General features: G+C 39.8%; 4 protein-coding genes across 4 annotated transcripts; all 4 read right to left on the bottom strand.

The window, feature by feature from the left end:
• Window positions 1-169: 169 nt before the first annotated feature.
• Window positions 170-4,634, bottom strand: LOC113134442 (extracellular calcium-sensing receptor-like). Its single transcript, XM_026313824.1, has 9 exons — window positions 4,444-4,634; window positions 3,878-4,172; window positions 3,667-3,753; window positions 2,753-3,022; window positions 2,375-2,581; window positions 2,006-2,281; window positions 1,386-1,613; window positions 1,160-1,283; window positions 170-1,089 (listed from the first exon to the last, which is right to left on the bottom strand). Exons 1-9 carry the CDS (start codon window positions 4,632-4,634, stop codon window positions 170-172), a joined length of 2,598 nt encoding a protein of 865 aa, XP_026169609.1.
• A 3,309-nt stretch (window positions 4,635-7,943) lies between these two features.
• Window positions 7,944-12,033, bottom strand: LOC113134431 (extracellular calcium-sensing receptor-like). Its single transcript, XM_026313813.1, has 9 exons — window positions 11,801-12,033; window positions 11,210-11,504; window positions 10,999-11,085; window positions 10,543-10,812; window positions 10,146-10,352; window positions 9,782-10,057; window positions 9,160-9,387; window positions 8,934-9,057; window positions 7,944-8,863 (listed from the first exon to the last, which is right to left on the bottom strand). Exons 1-9 carry the CDS (start codon window positions 12,031-12,033, stop codon window positions 7,944-7,946), a joined length of 2,640 nt encoding a protein of 879 aa, XP_026169598.1.
• A 1,769-nt stretch (window positions 12,034-13,802) lies between these two features.
• On the bottom strand, window positions 13,803-18,312 carry LOC113124204 (extracellular calcium-sensing receptor-like). The gene is made up of 9 exons (XM_026296734.1): window positions 18,158-18,312; window positions 17,661-17,955; window positions 17,419-17,505; window positions 16,961-17,230; window positions 16,048-16,254; window positions 15,572-15,847; window positions 15,008-15,235; window positions 14,787-14,910; window positions 13,803-14,716 (listed from the first exon to the last, which is right to left on the bottom strand). The coding sequence occupies exons 1-9, from the start codon at window positions 18,265-18,267 to the stop codon at window positions 13,803-13,805; spliced, it is 2,511 nt and encodes an 836-aa protein (XP_026152519.1). The 5' UTR covers window positions 18,268-18,312.
• A 928-nt stretch (window positions 18,313-19,240) lies between these two features.
• LOC113134428 (extracellular calcium-sensing receptor-like) lies at window positions 19,241-24,138 on the bottom strand. The gene is made up of 9 exons (XM_026313809.1): window positions 23,999-24,138; window positions 23,625-23,919; window positions 23,412-23,498; window positions 22,925-23,194; window positions 22,476-22,679; window positions 22,127-22,402; window positions 20,637-20,864; window positions 20,415-20,538; window positions 19,241-20,154 (listed from the first exon to the last, which is right to left on the bottom strand). Exons 1-9 carry the CDS (start codon window positions 24,106-24,108, stop codon window positions 19,241-19,243), a joined length of 2,508 nt encoding a protein of 835 aa, XP_026169594.1. The 5' UTR covers window positions 24,109-24,138.
• Window positions 24,139-24,153: the final 15 nt, after the last annotated feature.

Here is a 24,153-nt window from a genome sequence, read left to right as displayed (position 1 = left end):
AGTACATTATGGCCCATAATGAAGATTGTTGGACCTCAAGCAGTCATATGAAACATCATCAGTTTTTTCAAATGCCCTAAAGTTATCTATGCTGGCATACTCCTATGTGTTGTATCATATTGGAGAGACAAACAACCAACATGGTAATTCAGGTTGGAGGATTTGTTGACTAATTCAATGACTTCATGGTTTCCCTACCTATGATTGCTTTCTTTGTGTTTCTCTCTGGTCTCAGCAGGATTATGTAACATTTGGGTCCAAACAGTGACACCAAGAGGCCAAAACTTGAGGCCAGAATGGCAAATACCTCCACTGCATCTGCATATTTGCCTGGTGAGCTGATATAAGCAGGGACAAATGCCACCCACACAGCACAGAAGATCAACATGCTGAAAGTGATGAGTTTGGCCTCATTGAAGTTGTCTGGAAGATTCCTTACCAGAAATGCTAACAGGAAACTGAGGATAGCCAGTAAGCCAATGTAGCCAAGTAACACTGCAAAACCTACTGTGGACCCAACTACACACTCATAAACTATCTTGTCATTGTGGTATTGAGTGTTTTTATGAGGAGCTGGTGAAGAAGAGACAAGCCAGACGGTGCAGATTGCTGCCTGGACAGAAGTAAGAACCATAACTGTCCACCTCTGCTGCACAGCACCAAACCACTTGAGTTTGGCTCCACCTCCAGGCTTGGAGGCCTGGAACACAGCCAGAACCACCATGGTCTTAACCAGGATACATGAGACACAAAGCACAAAGCTGATCCCAAATGCTGCATGTCTCAGCTGACACGTCCACAGTTGTGGTCGTCCAATAAACAGCAGTGAGCAGAGGAAACATAGCTTAAGTGACACCAATAACTGGAAACTGAGTTCAGAATTATTGGCGCGTACTATTGGGGTTTTGTGATGATAGATAAAAATCCCCAGGACAACAGCAGAGATAAATGTGCCCAGCAGTGACATAGCTGTCAAGAAAATACCCAGAGGTTCTTGGTAGGAGAGGAACTCTATTTTCTTAGGAACACAGTGGTCACGCTGGGGACTGGACCAGAAGTCATCTGGACAGCTGGTGCACTCCATGGAGTCTGTAAAAATAGGAAAATGATTATTCAGTGCATATCTCCAAAATGCAGTGTTTAAAAAGTGAACACCAACCAGTCTCATTGCTGATCTTTCCCTCAGAACAAGGGATGCAGTCAAAGCAGCAGACAGGTTCCCCCTTTTTTCTGGCCATGCGGGTACCTGGAGGACAACTCTCACTACACACTGACCTGGGTGGCTAAAGGGAGAAAAATTAAAAATATTATTTTACAATATTTTACACTGCTGTAATGACTTATCCATTGGCCAAAATAATGGGGTCTGAAAAATCAGAAATAACCTTTTTAGATTCAAAGTTCCAATAGATTTTGTCTTCATCAAGTGTGAGTTCTTCACCTTTGAAGGGCGACCTCTTAACCTCACCTACACTCTGAACTTCAGCTCTTCCATCAGGAAGCCACAGCCAGTTCATGATGTCATATATTGGTAATACATCACCGTTCTCATCAAATGACACTTGGTCACCAAATGATGTGGTGAAGTTGACTTTTTCCAAGTAATACACAAGCTACAAATGGGAGAGACACATTTAACATTTAACAACTTCATGGGAAATTTATACAAACAACTTATTACAAATGACAATTACATTTTATAGATAAGTGGCACATCATGGTGTGTGAGACAACAGTAGCAAATGCCTCAAAACATATGTGTATGAATGGATATTTTAAAATAGCCTCTAGCGAGTATGGTAATAATGACACAATCAGGAGGAAGTCATTTGATTGGGTTATTGAACAACAGTCTGCATTCATATCACAGGCCTTATTAGAATCTGATGAGGGGATAAAGAAAAAAACAAAGAGGATAAATAATCCTGTACTCTAAATGCTTCTCAGCAAGAAAAACTCAAGCACCAGATTTAGTCACCAGGTGCAGTGTAAGTTGATATCCCACCTGCCATGGCTCCAGTCTTTGAAAACTCCCACAGCTGTGCCCACTGAAAGGCCCTCTCCCTGGCTCACACTGCAGCATGTCATGAAGGGCATAAGCCAGAGCATACACAGCCTTGTAAACATTATACTCAGGCCTGAGGTTTGAAATGTCCATGAACTCAGTCTCCACATTCTCTAAATCCTCCTGTCCAGTGCATAGTGCTCCCCCAGCCTCCACCCAGCCTGCTGGAGGTGGTGCAAATCTACACTCAAATGTGTATTCCCAAAACTGATTTACCTAAAATATATTTAAAAAATGTCTGTAATATACCTTGGCAAATATTTTATTCTCTTCCTGATCACATAGTAAAGCTGAGGTTACGGTTCTCACCAGGTTATTTCCATAGCTGTTGTTTTGGTGGAGGTCAGGATGTATTTGTAACAGGAAGTCCCTGAGCCCTGGTATTTCTCCTCGACGGATGGCGATGCCTAGTGTGCCACCCAGGTATGGCATAAATTCAGGTGTCTGCAGCACAGCAACTGATGTCCAGCCTTCACTGGCAATCCACTGTAGGCCTGTTACATTCTGTCTCACCACCTGTGTGTTACAATACATTATACTGCATTAAATGTATATTGCTGGCCAACTGCAGTAAATGTGTATTTAATCATGCTGTAAGTGATGAAATGAAATCTCTCAGTCTAACAAGCAATATACTAATATAATAATATATATTAAATTATATTTAAGTTGTATTCCAAGCCAAACCTCTTCCATCAGGTCAATCATCTGACCCTCATGTGCAAACGCAATAACCACCCGAGCTGTGGATTTCCTCATCACATCCGCAATTCTCCTTAGTTCATCTGGGTTATCGCCCCAAGTCAAAACCTCCAAATAGGCCAGACAACCTCCACCAGACTGAGCCAAGTCAGACTGGAAGGATCGGGCAGCATGTAGTCCATAGTCATCATCATTGACCAGCAGACCTGCCCAGGTCCAGCCAAAATGTTTTAGAACCTGAATCACAGCACGCACCTTAGTGAATATAGAGTGATTGTTATTAGTGCACAGGTTAAAATATTATTTCACTGGAAAACCAGATTAACAGGTTCTACAATTAACCCCTTTAAGTTTTGATATCTGTGGTTGTACAGCTCCATTAATAACATCCATCCATCCATCCATCTTCTATACCCTCTTATTCCTTAACCAGGGTCACGGGGATCTGCTGGAGCCTATCCCAGCTCTCTTTCGGGTGGAAGGCAGGGGTACACCCTTGACAGGTCAGCAGTCCATCGCATATAGACATACAGAGACAAACAACCACACACACTCACACTCACTCCTATGAGCAATTTTAGAGTCACGGATCAACCTAACATACATGTTCTTGGACTGCTGGAGGAAACCGGGTACCCGGAGTAAACCCAAGCAACCACAGGGAGACCATGCAAACTCCACACAGAAAGGCCGGATTGCAAACCCACGACCTTCTTGCTGTGAGGCAACAGTGCTAACCACTCATCCACCATGCTGCCCTCCCTTTAATAACATAAGTAATAATACTAAAATAGAAATGGAATATTATTTTCATTGTAGTATAGGCATGGTCTTACCTATGCATTTTTCATTGCATATGCTTTATTTTATGCATTTTCATTTTGCTGATAGAGTTTTACCTGAAAAGCATCACTTGGGATCGTCCTAAAAAAGGATGGAAACTTCTTTCGGTCACTCAGGCAGGAACATGTGGCAAAATAACTCACCTGTCAAAAACGCAGACTGTGAATATGTCAGTAAGTTAATTTCTCCATTTTTGCAACTGTCTTTAAAAATGAAACTATCAAAAAGATCTAAAAATATCAGAAATGATAAGGTATAAAAACTCACCATAGGTACTCTGTACAAACCTAAGACAGTGGACACAGCAATAGAAGGTGTAGAAGAAGATTCCCCCACGATCCCCAGTAATGGGTGGTTTCTTACACAGCTTTCTTGTAACTTAATTTGCTCCTCTTTACCACTGACTAATGACAGTGATGCACGAAATCCAATTCCTAGTACATTGCAGGTATCATACAGACTGTATCCCAGAGTCACATTAGGTAGCAGGCTGGGATTTCTGTTTATTTCTTCAATAGTAAAGGCCATGGTCTGGGCTGCCCTAAATCCTATAATATCAAAACTAACACAAAGATACCAGTTTTTTTTTTATTGAACTATACAATATATTACAGTAATTGTGTAAACATGTAAATGTTGGACAATACAGGTTTCACAACAAGACTATTCATAAGCAACAGTAAAAGAGGATGTGTGTAAAATTATGTTTTAAATTACACAAATACAAGATGTAATCAGCTCATCTGATGCTATATCTAATTGTCAAATATGCTGCTGTCTACTAATGAGAAATTTTCACCATCTTATATTTGCTGTTTTCCTGGCAGACTCACCCATGGCAGGTTGGCTGTTCTGGCTCAGAGGTAAAAGACAAATCAGGAAACACAGAAAAGAAGTGGATTTGAAACAATCCACCCAGAATCACATCTCCAGGTTTGTGCATCCCATTGAGATGAAACTGTCTCTGTAATCGACAGGAGGAGGAATAAAGAGGAGAGGATGCAGCAGAGGAATAGAAATACATCCATACAAATAAGACCAAGTTTGTGCCTAAAAGTGTCCACATCACCTTTGTTTAGTTTTGCCTTTTCCTTAGCCCAGTTAAGATTTATGCTTGTGTCACTCCCTTTTATTGATTTCAGTGTTTTTCAATCTTGCACACCTCCCATCAGAAGAAGTCATATGGGCAGGGTCTAAAATTCATTTCATTGGAGAGTGATTTTGTATTGGTGCAGAATTAATGCATGGTAGTAAGCTTTCCATTCTAAATTCCCAAGGCTATTTGCTTCAAAATGTTGACTTAGTAAATTCATTAAAGTGATTTGTGGTTGAAAGGTAAATAAACACATTTTTTAATATTCTCAGTGGAAACGGATTGTGTTTATCTGCCTCACATTTCAGCACAGTTAGTTTTTTGTGTTGTTTTTAATTCTTCTTCTTTTCCTTTCAGCTGCTCCTTTCAGGGGTCGCCACAGCGAATCATCTACCTCCATTTAACCCTATCCTCTGTATCCTCCACACCCACACCAACTATCCTCATGTCCTCATTCACTACATCCAAGAACCTCCTCTTTGGTCTTCCTCAAGGCCTCCTTCCTGGCAGCTCTAACGTCAGCATCCCCCACTGTCCCTCCTCTGAACATGTCCAAACCATCTCAATCTGGCTTCCCTGGCTTTTTCTCCAAAACATCTAAAACATCTAACATGAGCTGTCCCTCTGATGTACTCATTCCTGATCCTATCCATCCTCGTCACTCCCAAAGAGAACCTCAACATCTTCAGCTCTGCTACCTCCAGCTCTGCCTCCTGTCGTCTTCTCAGTGCCACAGTCTCTAAACCAGACAACATTGCTGGTTTCACCACTGTCTTGTCCACCTTTCCTTTCATTCTTGCTGACACTCTTTTGTCACACATCACACCTGACACTTTCCTCCACCAGTTCCAACCTGCTTGCACACGTCTCTTCACTTCTTTTCCACACTCTCCGTTGCTCTGGACTGTTGACCCTAGGTACTTAAAATCCTCCACCTTCTTCACCTCTACTCCCTATAACCTCACCGTTCTACTTGAGTCCCTCTCATTTACACACGTACTCTGTTTTACTGCAGCTGACCTTCATTCCTCTCCTTTCCAGAGCAAACCTCCACCTCTATAGATTTTCCTCCACCTGCTCCCTGCTCTCACTACAGATGACAATGTCATCTGCAAACATCATGGTCCACGGAGATTCCTGTCTAACATCATCTGTCAGCCTGTCCATCACCACAGCAAACAAGAAGGGGCTCAAAGCCGATCCTTGGTGCAGTCCCACGTCCACCATGAACTCCTCTGTCACCCCTACAGCACACCTCACCACTGTCTTACAGCTCTCATACATGTCCTGCACCACTCGAACATACTTCTCTGCCACTCCGGACTTCCTCATACAAAACCACAGCTCCTCTCTCGGCACCCTGTCATACGCTTTTTCCAAATCTACAAAGACACAATGCAACTCCTTCTGGCCTTCTCTGTACTTCTCCATCAGCATTCTCAAAGCAAATATTGCATCTGTGGTACTCTTTCTTGGCATGAAACCATACTGCTGCTCACAAATGCTCACTTCTGACCTCAGCCTAGACTCCACTACTCTTTTCCATAACTTCATTGTGTGACTCATCAGCTTCATTCCTCTGTAGTTTCCACAACTCTGCACATCTCCCTTGTTCTTAAAGATGGGCACCAGTACACTTCTCTTCCATTCCTCAGGCATCCACTCTCCAAGATCTTGTTAAGTAGCCCAGTCAAAAACTCTACTGCCACCTCTCCTAAACACTTCCACTTCTACCTCCACAGGTATGTCATATGGACCAACTGCCTTTCTACTCTTCATCCTCTTCCATGCCTTCCTCACTTCATCCTTACTGATCTTTGCTACTTCCTGCTCCACAACAGTCACCTCTTCTACTCTGTGCCCTCTGACATTTTCCTCATTCATCAACTCTTCAAAGTATTCCTTCCAACTTTCCATCACACTTGTGGCACCTGTCAACACATTTCCATCCCTGTCCTTAATTACCCTAACCTGCTGCACATCCTTCCCATCTCAGAATCACATCTCCAGCTTTGTGCATCCCATTGAGATGAAACTGTCTCTATAATCTGATATATGGAGCAGTTGAATAACTGATTTCAGGATCAATAAAGTATGTATCTATCTTTCTGTCTAGAAATTATGCAAATTTAGTTCTGATCTCAATATGGGAGGGACATTGGACCCACCATTTTTATTGGAAAGAGTTCTGTGTCCACCAATTGGGTACATCATTAGGCTCTTGTACATTCACAAGGTAAATTAACACAGTCTATGATCGCTTGTGCCAAGAAGACCTTAATGTCATTTCTTGCAGCATTTTGAAGCCTTATGTCTGTGCCTGGTCATGTCATGCATTGTCATGGAGTTAGAGCAGTAGCTATTCAGTCTGGAAGCAGACCAACCCCATTAAAATATTAGAGTTTATTATACATTAAAACATTAACTGAACCACCATAACTAAACATACACAAATGTGAAAGAAAGAGCACAAAAAAATTATTCGGACCCAAAGCAAGAGATGTGAGTTTAGAATTTCAACAACTGAGCAGATTTTCTATATTAAACACTAAAATTTCAAGATGAAATGCTCCTACATGGATCACTAGAGAACTCATACAAGTTGTAATATCTCCTGAGCACAGTAGATTGGAAGATTAAACAGATTAAACATGAAAACAGAGATAGAGATAGGGGAGGACTTTTGACAAAAATTGGTGTTTGTACTTGAACCAACCTGCATCATCTACATGAGTACTGTCTATTCAATTAGTGGGGTGCCACCAGGTGACACAACTTAAATAATATCCATATTTCCTACCCCCATTTATATACAAAATGTAGGTGGGAGAGAGAGTCTCTTTACTCTGCATAATACGTGTTCTGTGTTATATGTCCATTGATAGTATAACTCAGTCATTCACAACTTGTACAGAGTTCAAGGAATAAAGATAAATTAGACATATACAGGACAATAATTTACAAATATTAGTCATTTTGAGTGAAAATTTCATTTCTGCTAGATTTGATTAATTGAATTTATGTGATAAATTTAGACTATCTTTTGAAAGAAAAATGATCCAATATATTGCAGTACATTATGGCCCATAATGAAGATTGTTGGACCTCAAGCAGTCATATGAAACATCATCAGTTTTTTCAAATGCCCTAAAGTTATCTATGCTGGCATACTCCTATGTATTGTATCATATTGGAGAGACAAACAACCAACATGGTAATTCAGGTTGGAGGATTTGTTGACTAATTCAATGACTTCATGGTTTCCCTACCCATGATTGCTTTCTTTGTGTTTCTCTCTGGTCTCAGCAGGATTATGTAACATTTGGGTCCAAACAGTGACACCAAGAGGCCAAAACTTGAGGCCAGAATGGCAAATACCTCCACTGCATCTGCGTATTTGCCTGGTGAGCTGATATAAGCAGGGACAAATGCCACCCACACAGCACAGAAGATCAACATGCTGAAAGTGATGAGTTTGGCCTCATTGAAGTTGTCTGGAAGATTCCTTACCAGAAATGCTAACAGGAAACTGAGGATAGCCAGTAAGCCAATGTAGCCAAGTAACACTGCAAAACCTACTGTGGACCCAACTACACACTCATAAACTATCTTGTCATTGTGGTATTGAGTGTTTCTATGAGGAGCTGGTGAAGAAGAGACAAGCCAGACAGTGCAGATTGCTGCTTGGACAGAAGTAAGTACCAGAACTGTCCCTCTCTGCTGCACAGCACCAAACCACTTGAGTTTGGCTCCACCTCCAGGCTTGGAGGCCTGGAACACAGCCAGAACCACCATGGTCTTAACCAGGATACATGAGACACAAAGCACAAAGCTGATCCCAAATGCTGCATGTCTTAGTTTGCATGTCCACGGTGTGGGTCGTCCAATAAACAGCAATGAGCAGAGGAAACATAGCTTAAGTGACACCAATAACTGGAAACTGAGTTCAGAATTGTTGGCGCGTACTATTGGGGTTTTGTGATGATAGATAAAAATCCCCAGGACAACAGCAGAGATAAATGTGCCCAGCAGTGACATAGCTGTCAAGAAGATACCCAGAGGTTCTTGGTAGGAGAGGAACTCTGTTTTCTTAGGAACACAGTGGTCACGCTGGGGACTGGACCAGAAGTCATCTGGACAGCTGGTGCACTCCATGGAGTCTGTAAAAATAGGAAAATGATTACTCAGTGTACATCTCCAAAATACTGTGTTTAAAACGTGAACACCAACCAGTCTCATTGCTGATCTTTCCCTCAGAACAAGGGATGCAGTCAAAGCAGCAGACAGGTTCCCCCTTTTTTCTGGCCATGCGGGTACCTGGAGGACAACTCTCACTACACAGTGACCTGGGTGGCTAAAGGGAGGAAAAGTAAAAATATTATTCTACAATATTTTACACTGCTGTAATGACTTATCCATTGGCCAAAAGAATGGGGTCTGAAAAATCAGAAATAACCTTTTTAGATTCAAAGTTCCAGTAGATTTTGTCTTCATCAAGTGTGAGTTCTTCACCTTTGAAGGGCGACCTCTTAACCTCACCTACACTCTGAACTTCAACTCTTCCATCAGGAAGCCACAGCCAGTTCATGATGTCATATATTGGTAATATATCACCGTTCTCATCAAATGACACTTGGTCACCAAATGATGTGGTGAAGTTGACTTTTTCCAAGTAATACACAAGCTACAAATGGGAGAGACACATTTAACATTTAACAACCTCATGGGAAATTTATACAAACAACTTATTACAAATGACAATTACATTTTATAGATAAGTGGCACATCATGGTGTGTGAGACAACAGTAGCAAATGCCTCAAAACATATGTGTATGAATGGATATTTTAAAATAGCCTCTAGCGAGTATGGTAATAATGACACAATCAGGAGGAAGTCATTTGATTGGGTTATTGAACAACAGTCTGCATTCATATCACAGGCCTTATTAGAAAATCTGAATGAGGGATAAAGAAAAAAACAAAGAGGATAAATAATCCTCTACTCTAAATTCTTCTCAGCAAGAAAAACTCAAACACCAGTTTCAGTCACCAGGTGCAGTGTAAATTGATATCCCACCTGCCATGGCTCCAGTCTTTGCAAACTCCCACAGCTGTGCCCACTGAAAGGCCCTCTCCCTGGCTCACACTGCAGCATGTCATGAAGGGCGTAAGCCAGAGCATACACAGCCTTGTAAACATTATACTCAGGCCTGAGGTTTGAAATGTCCATGAACTCAGTCTCCACATTCTCTAAATCCTCCTGTCCAGTGCATAGTGCTCCCCCAGCCTCCACCCAGCCTGCTGGAGGTGGTGCAAATCTACACTCAAACGTGTGTTCCCAAAACTGATTGACCTAAAAATATTTTAAAAATTCTGTCATAAACCTTGGCAAATATGTTATTCTTTTCAGATCACATAACAAGGCTGGTTGAGGTTCTCACCAGGTTATTTCCATAGCTGTTGTTTTGGTGGAGGTCAGGATGAATTTGTAACAGGAAGTCCCTGAGCCCTGGTATTTCTCCTCGACGGATGGCGATGCCTAGTGTGCCACCCAGGTACAGCATAAGGCGTGGGGTCTGCAGCACAGTTGCTGATGTCCAGCCTTCACTGGCAATCCACTGTAGGCCTGTTACATTCTGTCTCACCACCTGTGTGTTACAATACATTATACTGCACTAAATGTATATTGCTGGCCAACTGCAGTAAATATGTGATTAATCATGCTGTAAGTGATGAAATGAAATCTCTCAGTCTAACAAGGAATATATTCATGTAATAATAATAATAATGATAATATATATATATAAAGTTATATTTAAGTTGTATTCCAAGCCAAACCTCTTTCATCAGGTCAATCATGTGACCCTCATGTGCAAACACAATGACCACCCGAGCTGTGGATTTCCTCATCACATCCACAATTCTCCTTAGTTCATCTGGGTCATCGCTCCAGGGCAAAACCTCCAAATAGGCCAGACAACCTCCCCCAGGCTGAGCCAAGTCAGACTGGAAGGATCGGGCAACATGTAGTCCATAGTCATCATCACTGACCAGCAGACCTGCCCAGGTCCAGCCAAAATGTTTTAGAACCTGAATCACAGCACGCACCTTTTTGAATATAGAGTAGATGGTTATTAGTGCACAGGTTGAAATGCTGCAACCATGAGACAATCAGTGACACATAAAACGAGATTTGTGAAGCAAAAGATTAATATATTTTACAGGGATTTTCTTCCTTTTTTACATGCATAATGATTTATTTTATGCATTTTCATTTTGCTGATAGAGTTCTACCTGAAAAGCATCACTTGGGATCGTCCTAAAAAAGGATGGAAACTTCTTCCGGTCACTCAGGCAGGAACATGTGGCAAAATAACTCACCTGTCAAAAACACAGACTGTGAATATGTCAGTAAGTTAATTTCTCCATTTTTGCAACTGTCTTTAAAAATGAAACTATCAAAAAGATCTAAAAATATCAGAAATGATAAGGTATAAAAACTCACCATAGGTACTCTGTACAAACCTAAGACAGTGGACACAGCAATAGAAGGTGTAGAAGAAGATTCCCCCACGATCCCCAGTAATGGGTGGTTTCTTACGCAGCTTTCTTGTAACTTAATTTGCTCCTCTTTACCACTGACTAATGACAATGATGCACGAAATCCAATTCCTAGTACATTGCAGTTATCATACAGACTGTATCCCAGAGTCACATTAGGTAGCAGGCTGGGATTTCTGTTTATTTCTTCAATAGTAAAGGCCATGGTCTGGGCTGCCCTAAATCCTATAATATCAAAACTAACACAAAGATACCAGTTTTTTTTTTATTGAACTATACAATATATTACAGTAATTGTGTAAACATGTAAATGTTGGACAATACAGGTTTCACAACAAGACTATTCATAAGCAACAGTCATTATTTGAACGTCAAAATAAGCTAAAAGAGGATGTGCGTAAAATTATGTTTTAAATTACACAAATACAAGATGTAATCAGCTCATCTGATGTTATATCTAATTGTCAAATATGCTGCTGTTTACTAATGAGAAATTTTCACCATCTTATATTTGCTGTTTTCCTGGCAGACTCACCCATGGCAGGTTGGCTGTTCTGGCTCAGAGGTAAAAGACAAATCAGGAAACACAGAAAAGAAGTGGATTTGAAACAATCCACCCAGAATCACATCTCCAGGTTTGTGCATCCCATTGAGATGAAACTGTCTCTGTAATCGACAGGAGGAGGAATAAAGAGGAGAGGATGCAGCAGAGGAATAGAAATACATCCATACAAATAAGACCAAGTTTGTGCCTAAAAGTGTCCACATCACCTTTGTTTAGTTTTGCCTTTTCCTTAGCCCAGTTAAGATTTATGCTTGTGTCACTCCCTTTTATTGATTTCAGTGTTTTTCAATCTTGCACACCTCCCATCAGAAGAAGTCATATGGGCAGGGTCTAAAATTCATTTCATTGGAGAGTGATTTTGTATTGGTGCAGAATTAACATCTCAAATTTTAGCCTCAAGTGTTACAGTATAGAATATATTTGGTGAAGAAATTCCTCTTCTGATCTAGTTTTATTTGCACTGGCTGTATGACCTAGTACATGGCTGGCAACCATGCTTATATGGAAGATAATATACTGTATAAATGTGCACAAAATACATTACTATTTTAAAACTAAGTATGTCATTTTCAGTGATATGTATTTTTTAACTGTCAGATATGCATATGGAATTGAACACATACACACACACATAAACAATGAAGAACAACATTGTAACTGCTCATCTGTGATTACAGGCAGAAACCTATAACGAAGCTTATTTGTCTCCTAGATAGGATGTGCTTAGGCAGCTATACTCCCCTTTATCAGAAATGTAGCAGACTATAACACCCATCAAAACAACCTTTTTTAAGAAGACATTTAAGAAAAACAAGATGACCTTAGACAAATTGTCATTCAATAAATTACTCAATTAAACCTTGGTGAATACAAAAAACAAAACTAAAAGTAACCACTGGTTTTGTAAAAAGGATAATAATTTGTTAGGTTTTTGTATTAAAATACTGTTGAAAATTATACACATGGTATGATCACCATGAAGACAGATAATTACAATCACTTATCTAAATGTTGAACTTAATCTTTAAGTAATTAGTTAATGTAGGCGTTAGAAAATAATTATAGATACAAAAATACAAAACAAACATGATTGTGGTTTCCAGAACTGAAAGTAGATTTGTGTTTATAAGACTTTTGCATTTTTTTCCACATTGGCAGGGCACCATGTAAAAAATAATGATGATGTTTTGGTTAAACTATTAAGTGTGAGGAATGTAAGGTATTTTGTTATTTGGTTTTCATTCATTTTACAGAAAGAAAACATTTCCACCATTCATTAGACATAGGGGGGTTGGGTTTTATCTGTAGATCTGAACAAATAAAAGTATCTTGGTAAAGATTTTCAGTGATGTTCGTTTTAAAGCTCCATATCCAAAAGATCCAATGTGAATTCTACCGACCACTGGAATTACCAACAGCAGATTCTTTTTATTCTTTCGCTCAAGTTAGATGTGGTATATTAGAATATACATGATGCAGTGGAACGTTACATGAACAGTACAAGCCAAACCAAATACAGGTTTTACATACAGCACTGTTGGTGAGTCACTATTAAGTCATTCACAGGAAATTGTTCATGCATATCTTTCTTTTTTTTGTCAAGGTAAAAAAAAAAAAGATCAGACAAAAACAGAAGTAATAATAATAAAAAGTGTATGATATTCTGTATTAACATCTTTTTCATCTAGGTCCAAATGGTGATCATCACAGCTGAATGCAGAATGGATTGTATCAAATTTATGGTTACGTTTGATGTGTGTAAATTTTATGTGTTGGTGTTTCCTCGGCCCATGATTGCTTTCTTTGTGTTTCTCTCTGGTCTCAGCAGGATGACAAAATATTTCATGCAACATAACATTAGTGCCTCCCATTAGGCCTATACATTTGCCAGTTGAAGCAGATATCACTGCCAAATGAGTACAAATTACATACTGATTCAAACAAGGTGATCACTTTGGTGTTATTGGTGCTGTCATGTTTTGGCGTTCCCTCGACCCATGATTGCTTTCTTTGTGTTTCTCTCTGGTCTCAGCAGGATTATGTAACATTTGGGGCCAAACAGTGCCACCAAGAGGCCAAAACTTGAGGCCAGAATGGCAAATACCTGCACTGCATCTGCATATTTGCCTGGAGAGTTGACATAAGCAGGGACAAATGCCACCCACACAGCAGAGAAGATCAACATGCTGAAAGTGATGAGTTTGGCCTCATTGAAGTTGTCTGGAAGATTCCTTGCCAGAAATGCTAACAGGAAACTGAGGATAGCCAGTAAGCCAATGTAGCCAAGTAACACTGCAAAACCTACTGTGGACCCAACTACACACTCATAAACTATCTTGTCATTGTGGTATTGAGTGTTTCTATGAGGAGCTGGTGAAGAAGAGACAAGCCAGACGGTGCAGATTGCTGCTTGAATTAATGTAAGAGCCATAACCGTCCCTCTCTGCTGCACAGCACCAAACCACTTGAGTTTGGCTCCACCTCCAGGCTTCGAGGCCTGGAACACAGCCAGAACCACCATGGTCTTAACCAGGATACATGAGACACAAAGCACAAAGCTTATCCCAAATGCTGCATGTCTCAGCTGACACGTCCACAGTTGTGGTCGTCCAATAAACAGCAGTGAGCAGAGGAAACATAGCTTAAGTGAAAGCAAGATCAGGAAACTGAGTTCAGAATTGTTGGCACGTACTATAGGTGTGCTGCGATGATAGATAAAAATCCCCAGGACAACAGCACAGATAAATGTGCCCAGCAGTGATGTGGCTGTCAAACAAATACCCAGAGGTTCTTGGTAGGAGAGGAACTCTGTTTTCTTAGGAACACAGTGGTCACGCTGGGGACTGGACCAGAAGTCATCTGGACAGCTGGTGCACTCCATGGAGTCTGTAAAAATAGGAAAATGATTATTCAATGTACATCTCCAAAATACTGTGTTTAAAAAGTGAACACCAACCAGTCTCATTGCTGATCTTTCCCTCAGAACAAGGGATGCAGTCAAAGCAGCAGACAGGTTCCCCCTTTTTTCTGGCCATGCGGGTACCTGGAGGACAACTCTCACTACAGACTGATCTGGGTGGCTATAAGGAGAAAAATAAGGTCATTGTATATTATTGTGCAGTGCTAACCTCTGTATTCACATAAAAATGAGTAGGTACCTGACAAACAACAAACAACCTCTTTTGCATCAAAATTCCAGTAGATTTTGTCTTCATCAAGTGTGAGTTCTTCTCCTTTGGAGGCTGACCTCTTAACAACGCCCACACTCTGAACTTTAGTTTTTCCATCAGGAAGCCACAGCCAGTTCATAATGTCATATATTGGTAATACATCACCGTTCTCATCAAATGAGACTTGCTCACCAAATGATGTGGTGAAGTTGACTTTTTCCAAGTAATGTAGAAGCTACAAATTGATAAAACAAAAACAAGACTTCTCAAATTATTGCAACAAAAATGTAACAATTCATTTTAGGTTTTCTCTATATCCATTTAAGTACTGAGACATTCTAAAATTCATGCTGTTGTTTTGTCAAAATGTTTTAATACCACTGATAATAAAGGTAACAAAACCAAATGTGTATTATCCCATTACTTAATATTCAGCTTTTGAAAGAAAATTAAAAAAAAAACAACACCCTTACATCTATTTTATACTCACAACACTACATTCAGTAAGTACCTAATCGTATAGTAGCAGTTTTCAAAATATAAACTGATGGCATATAAATTGATATCCCACCTGCCATGGCTCCAGTCTTTGCAAACTCCCACAGCTGTGCCCACTGAAAGGCCCTCTCCCTGGTTCACACTGCAGCATGTCATGAAGGGCATAAGCCAGAGCATACACAGCCTTGTAAACATTATACTCAGGCCTGAGGTTTGAAATGTCCATGAACTCAGTCTCCACATTCTCTAAATCCTCCTGTCCAGTGCATAGTGCTCCCCCAGCCTCCACCCAGTCTGCTGGAGGTGGTGCAAATCTACACTCAAATGTGTGTTCCCAAAACTGCTTTACCTAAAATGAATTAAGAAAATGCATATTAACAGAAATAATATGTTATTCTCATATAACATATTGTTATAATAATATATTATACATTATTCCCAAAACTGCCTCACCTTTAATGTATTTAAAATAAATTTGTAACAGAAAAGACAACATATTGTTCTTGCAAAATGAAATAGAACAGGTAAATTGTAAGATTAAATTCTCACCATACTATTTCCATAGCTGCCATTATTATTTTGATCAGGGCGTATTTGTAACAGGAAGTCCCTGAGCCCTGGCAGTTCTCCTCGATGGATAGCAATGCCCAGTGTGCCACCCAGGTACGGCATGAGGCGTGGGGTCTGCAGCACAGGAGTTGCTGACCAAGTTTCACTTGCAATCCACTGCAAGCCTGTTACATTCTGCTGCACCACCTGTTTTGCATCATGTAAAATATATCTGAACTCTTCTGTTTAAGACTGTAGTGTTATTTCTAGCAAACACTGCAATTCTTGCAGCACACAGACATTAAAAAGCAAGGGTTTTTTCTTCAAATATTAATTCAGTCTTTTACCATATTAAAAAATAGAATAAGTCATTGGAATGCATATGATATGCAAAACTTTGGTCACCCTATAGTGTCAGTACTTAGTAATGAGTTTATGAACAGATATCTGTGAAAGCACAGCTGTCTTTGGAGCCTCTGGAGGGTCTGTTGTTGAATTTACAGTTACTTTTCAAGTAGATCACTTAAGTTTTAGTTTCCTAGACTGAATTACAGTTGCATCCACAATTAGCTGATATATACTGGAAACCATTCCTTTCTTTTCATTCATTGCCTTCTGTGCCACTGGCTGCCACACAACTCCCCAGATATTCTCATTTGATAATGTATGTCTCTTTCCTCTTTCCAGCAGAGGTTATGCTGTCTTCTTTTTTACTTCAAATATCACTGTATGTGTTTGCATATAAGTGTATAAAATGTACAGGTAAAATTATCAAACATTTTGACCATGAGATATTTCAGTTTAATTAAAACAGGCTTTTGCTTAAAATATTTTTCTGTAGTCAAATAAACATAAATTAAATACTTTGTCTTCTTAAAATTATGAAATTCAAGGTCATTATCTTACTTCTTACCTCTTCCATTAGTTGAATCATGTGAATCTCATGTGCAAACACTATGACTACACACGCTGTTGATTTCTTTATCAGATGCACAATCCTCCTAAGTTCATTTGGATCACTGTCCCAGGGCAACACCTCAAGGTAGGCCAGACAACCTCCACCAGACTGAGCCAGGCCAGACTGAAAAGACTGGGCAACATGGAGTCCATAATCATCATCACTGACCAACAGGCCTACCCAAGTCCAGCTGAAGTGTTTCAGAATCTGAATCATAGCACGGACCTAAGTGGATATATCACAGTGGAGAAATTATTGGACAGATATGATCAATATTTTGAAGATAAAATATCCAACTAACATTAGATACTGTGACTTATGAATCCTATCCTAGCATTTATGCAGTGGTTTATTTGATTAGGGGTACTTTCACAAGTTTGCTGTACTGGCTAATTTTGCTAACAGTGTTTCACCTGAAAAGCATCATTTGGGATTGTTCTAAAGAACGATGGAAACCTTTGCCGATCAGACAGACAGGAACATGTCGCAAAATGACTCACCTAAAAAAAAAACAAAAAAAAAACCCAATAATAATACAAGTCAGACCTAGTTAACATGTCTTTGTTTTGACAGTGTAAAATTTTAAAAATGAAATTGATTCAAATATGTAACATTAAAAATACAATAATACAAAAGGTAAATATAGATAACTTACAATTGGCATTCTGTATAAACCTAACACATTGGACATAGCGATAGAAAATGTTGAATAGTGATCACCAACAATCCCCACAATTGGAGGGGTCCCTGAGCAGTTCTCCTGAAGCAGAAAGTGCTCCTCTCGACCAGTGGCCAGTGACAGTGCTGCACTGAATCCAATAATAAGTGCACCACAGTTGTCATAAAGACTGTATCCCAGGGTAATGTTAGGTAGCAGATTAGAGTTTTTGTTGATCTCGTCAACAGCAAAAGCCATGGTAATGGCTTGCCTGAAACCTAGAGTATCAAAGCTAACACACAGAATATCACCGTTAACCACTAAAAAGTTATGTGTTGCTGTGAGAACTGTGAAAATATTATAAATGTATCAATAAATCTTTCACAAAATTCTCATTTCAACATAGTGCATTTTCTTCCTTACATAAATATTCTGAGCAGTCAACATAACTTGCACATAATCACGCAATCGGCTCCATGCCTGACAAAACTTACCCTTTGCAGCTGGGCTGCTGTGGCTCTGATGTGAAGGTCCACTCAGGGAAAACAGAGGTGTAGTGGACCTCAAACAGCCCACCTAGAACTACATCTCCAGGCTTGTGCATTTCATTAAGATGAAACTGTCTCTGAAATTTACAAGATGGGGGAAGAGAGGAAGATCCTAGGCATAAAGAGGAAGAGAAAAACCACAGTACAAGACAGACACACAAGGGAAAATATTTCTTATGAAAACAATCCATAACTGCCCTCTTCCCTGTATACACATTTCTGTTCTTCATACCGGATATCTTGATTATATATACAGATCTAAGTCATTCATTGCTTGCGTCCTCTCATTGCTTAATCTTTCACACCACCCAACAGGGCACAGGCTGCAGGGGCGGGACAAAATACAGCATATCAAATTAACTGTTAATTTTGTCTCTGTGTGTGTATATATATATTTGTACTGATTTAAATTTAAGAAATATATTTCACTGACTTTCACCAAAAAAACAAAAAAAAACAAAACATTTTTCCCTAGAGTTAATCTTTAATCTAATGGAGTATCAATTATGCTAAGTCATACTTTCTGTCCTATACAGGGGTATTTTGATTATTTAAACTGTATCCTAAATTCTCTTATTTGGATACATGAAGTTTTTGCTAAATGTGTCCAATAAGTGGTGCTACTTATCAGAAGCAAATACTAATATGATGTTTTATTTTAGAGCTATATGTTGGTTATGATTACAAATACTGCCGTTTGTTTTACTTTGGGAAAACTAATTTTGAAATTGTCCTTTGAAGGAAACATGGCCAAAGAACTGAGAGTCACATGAGAATTGGTTTAATTTCATCTTTTCATCTTCATCTTTTTTTCATCTATTCAGGTACAATCTGAGGCAAAGTGGCATCATACAAATTCTAGGGATTGCAATCAGCCAAAAAAGGGCAGACAAAATATTTCATGCAACATAACATTAGTGCCTCCCATTAGGCCTATACATTTGCCAGTTGAAGCAGATATCACTACCAAATGAGTACAAATTACATACTGATTCAAACAAGGTGATCACTTTAGTGTTATTGGTGCTGTCATGTTTTGGCGTTCCCTCGACCCATGATTGCTTTCTTTGTGTTTCTCTCTGGTCTCAGCAGGATTATGTAACATTTGGGTCCAAACAGTGCCACCAAGAGGCCAAAACTTGAGGCCAGAATGGCAAATACCTCCACTGCATCTGCATATTTGCCTGGAGAGTTGACATAAGCAGGGACAAACGCCACCCACACAGCACAGAAGATCAACATGCTGAAAGTGATGAGTTTGGCCTCATTGAAGTTGTCTGGAAGATTCCTTGCCAGAAATGCCAATAGGAAACTGAGGGTAGCCAGTAAGCCAATGTAGCCAAGTAACACTGCAAAACCTACTGTGGACCCAACTACACACTCATAAACTATCTTGTCATTGTGGTATTGAGTGTTTTTATGAGGAGCTGGTGAAGAAGAGACAAGCCAGACAGTGCAGATTGCTGCCTGAATGCAAGTAAGAGCTAAAACTGTCCCTCTTTGTTGCAAAACACCAAACCATTTGAGTTTGGCTCCACCTCCAGGCTTGGAGGCCTTGAACACAGCCAAAACCACCATGGTCTTAACCAGGATACATGAGACACAAAGCACAAAGCTGATCCCAAATGCTGCATGTCTCAGCTGACACGTCCACAGTTGTGGTCGTCCGATGAACAGCAGTGAGCAGAGGAAACACAGTTTAAGTGAAAGCAAGATCAGGAAACTGAGTTCAGAATTGTTGGCACGTACTATAGGTGTACTGCGATGATAGATAAAAATCCCCAGGACAACAGCACAGATAAATGTGCCCAGCAGTGAGGCAGTTGTCAAGCAGATACCCAGAGGTTCATGATAGGAGAGGAACTCTGTTTTCTTAGGAACACAGTGGTCACGCTCTGTGTTGGACCAGAAATCCTCCGGACAACTTGTGCACTCCATGGAGTCTGAAAGAGGAAAGATGTTGAGATAAACATGAATATAATAGCTTCAAAATTCAATGTTTTAAAAGTGAACTGCCTCATTGCTGATTGTTCTATCAATACAATAGATGCAGTCTAAGCAGTAGGCCTACACAGAGAAAATTCCACAGAAATGGGTCTGTGCCTTTCTTTCAGTAGCCTACCAACTAAACATGTACAGGGAGACACACTAATGGATACAGGTGAATGTTGCACAAATTCTGACTTTTAAAATGGATTCCAACCAGTTTCATTGCTGATTTTCCCATCAGAACAAGGAATGCAGTCAAAACAGCACACAGGCTGTCCCTTCTTTCTTGCCAGCCGGGTACCTGGGGGGCAGCTCTCACTGCACACTGATCTGGGTGGCTATAAAAGAAGAATACTGGAATTAGTGTTATTCCACACCATGTGATGCTGCTGTTGTATGCAATACTACAGGAAACACAACAATCCGGAGAAATAACCTGTTTAGATTCAAAATTCCAGTAGATTTTGTCTTCATCAAGTGTGAGTTCTTCACCTTTGGAGGCTGACCTCTTAACAACACCCACACTCTGAACTTTAGTTTTTCCATCAGGAAGCCACAGCCAGTTCATGATGTCATATATTGGTAAGGCATCACCGTTCTCATCAAATGACACTTGGTCACCAAATGATGTGGTGAAGTTGACTTTTTCCAAGTAATACATCAGCTACAAATCAGAGACACATTTAACAACTGTCTTTTAATTTACATTGATTAAGCAGTCAGAGTCAGTGTTCAAAAATGTGTAAGGAAAACATGAAAAACTTATCCTTAAGTTTATTTATCCTTCAGATATTTTTGTCAGATCCAATCTTTTTTGTTTTCATTATATCTCTCTGTAATATTTTAGTATGTCCACTGACACCCACCACCGTTTGTATCTTCCATGCTTATATTCGCCACCAATGAATGAATTAAAGAATAGAAGCATTCACAAAAAACATTTTTCGGTCTGATCGCTCAGAGTGTTTAATGACTGGATGAGCATACAAAAGTACTTGCACTACATACAAATGGCCCTAATCTGATTTTAAAAAATGATGTTTGGTTTATTTACATATCTGTACAAAGATCATTCCTGAGACCCAGTGGAAAAGAGAAAATTAAATTTGGGTTATTAGTTTTTTTTGTTGAAATATTATAAGGTTGCTTATTATTACGGCTACACCGTCCTGCGAATGCCTGACTTCATCAGATCTCAAAAGCCTGGTTAGTACTTGGATGTGAAACCGCATTGGAAGACCAGGTGCTGTTAGACTCATCCACTGAGGTTGCACAAGCCAGTGCGGTCTCAGTGTATGTCCCATGCCCGAGTAAATGTGAGGGTCATGTCACTAAGGGCATCCAGCATCTTGAGCCAAGTCAATCATGGCGAACTCTAACAGAAGCAGCCGAAACAAAAGCAAAAACAAACCGTCCTCCTTATGTCCACATAGGGTGTAGGTGTGGGTGGGTGTTAGGGTTGGACAGAACAGCTGGATGTTAACTTTTAAAATTACTGTCAGTATTGTTTTAAGTGTGCTTTAAGGGTACAGTTGTATATATTTGTTTTAAAACCTTACCAGTGTTGTTACTGTAACCCAGAATCCACTAATCCCAAACAAAGTAGTTATTTCAACTAAAAAAAGTTTCCTTAAACATAATGTTTTTTTTAACCTAATCTTTACCATAGTACTGTCACACCATAAAAGAATTACTGATTACTGTTTAACTATGAGTTTTACAACATATCACTGGCATATCACTGGGAGGAAACACTCCTACGGTTGGATGAATTTGAGTACAGCAAGTACTGACAAATTTAAGTCGGTTTGTCCAATTAATTTATGTATTATCAAAGGATAAATATTTCTGTCAAAGCAAAGAATCAAACAAACAAAGAGTTAATTTTTGCTGCTCTTGTTTGAGACGCTTCAGGTGATACAACACCTGCCATGGCTCCAGTCTTTCCAAACTCCCACAGCTGTGCCCACTGAAGGGCCCTCTGCCTGGTTCACACTGCAGCATGTCATGAAGGGCATAAGCCAGAGCATACACAGCCTTGTAAATATTATACTCAGGCCTGAGGTTTGAAATGCCCAAGAAATCAGTCTCCACATTCTCTAAATCCTCCTGTCCAGTGCATAGTGCTCCCCCAGCCTCCACCCAGCCTGCTGGAGGTGGAGCAAATTTACACTCAAACGTGTGTTCCCAAAACTGCTTCACCTAAAATGAATTAAGAAAATGCATATTAACAGAAATGATAACACTGTATTATTTTTGGAATTTGTTACCACACTACATGGTTAAAACCTACCATTATATGTTGTTTAGGGTTCATTCTTAAGAGGAAGTCTCTGAGCCCTGGTATTTCTCCACGACGGACAGCAATGCCCAGTGTGCCACCCAGGTATGGCATGAAGGCAGGGGTATGGAGTCCATCAACTAATGTCCAAGCTTCACTCGCCAGCCACTGCATGCCTGTAATATTCTTCTTCACCACCTGAGTATTGATCACATAAATCCTTTTCAGACATCTGTGACTCAAATGTGTTTGAGGCCACACCAAAGTTTTCAAACCCAAATTAAGTCAAATAAATGATCTGACATTATCCCAATTTGTTAATTAATAAAGATCAAATGCTAATTCACAGAATGTGTTGTGAACAAATGAATTTAGGGTTACAGGAACATTACAATGTATTGATCGATGTATTTTAAAGTAAACATGTATTTTCATCCCCTAACCTCTTCCATGAGTTGAATCATGTGCATCTGATGTGCAAATACAATGACCACACGTGCTGTGGATTTTCTCATCACATCCACAATCCTTTCATATTCCTTTGGATTATCACCCCAAGACAAAATCTCTGAGTAGGCCAAACAACCTCCATCAGACTGAGCTAAATCTGTCTGGAAGGATCGAGCAGCATGTAGTCCATAGTCATCATCACTGACCAGCAGGCCTACCCAAGTCCAGTTGAAATGCTTAAGAATTTGAATCATAGCACGCACCTAAGTGATGAAAGGGTTTCTTATAGTGTAAATATGCTTTCACGTGGGTCGTAATATAATCATATTTAAATACATTAAAACTCAATGATGTGCACCATGAATATAATTTATGCAGACTAATGTGTTTCATTGGCAAAACATATTTTAAAGTGTGCTACACTTTATGTGACAGCTACAGCATATACAGCTCTTATTATTATTATTAACACTGTTTCACCTGAAAAGCATCACTTGGGATTGTTCTGAAGAAGGATGGAAACCTTCGCCGGTCACTCAGACAGGAACATGTGGCAAAATAACTCACCTATAATGAAACATACAAGTGTACACGGGTTGTGCATTTTGTACAAGTTAGTGGATATACATAAAATATGTTACTTAGCAATGTATGACAAATTCAAATACAGTGTACTAAACACATGAGACTTACAATAGGCAATTTGAATAAGCCTAGAACATTGGAGGTGGCAATGGAAAATGTTGAGAAGGGATCACCCACAATCCCAAGTACTGGAGGAGTCCCTGAGCAGTTCTCCTGAAGCAGAAAGTGCTCCTCTCGACCAGTGGCCAGTGACAGTGCAGCACTGAACCCAATACCAAGTGTAGCACAGTTGTCATAAAGACTGTATCCCAGAGTAATATTCGGTAGCAGATTAGAGTTTTTGTTGATCTCATCAATAGAAAAGACCATTGTCATGGCATGTCTGAACCCTGGAGGGTCAAATCTAACACACAACATTTTACTGTTAAACATTAAAATGTCAAAGAGTATTAATAATTATAATATTTTTGTATGCCACTTACCCTTGGCAACTCGGCTCATGTGGCTCTGAGGTGAATGTCAGCTCAGGGAAGACAGAGCTATAGTGGACCTCAAAAAGCCCACCCAGAACTACATCTCCAGGCTTGTGCATCCCATTAAGATAAAACCGTTTCAGCAATTTACAAGACTGTGAAAG

Source organism: Mastacembelus armatus, chromosome 13, assembly GCF_900324485.2.
Source record: "Mastacembelus armatus chromosome 13, fMasArm1.2, whole genome shotgun sequence".
NCBI lineage: Eukaryota > Metazoa > Chordata > Actinopteri > Synbranchiformes > Mastacembelidae > Mastacembelus > Mastacembelus armatus.
This window is presented reverse-complemented; position numbering and strand designations above follow the sequence as displayed.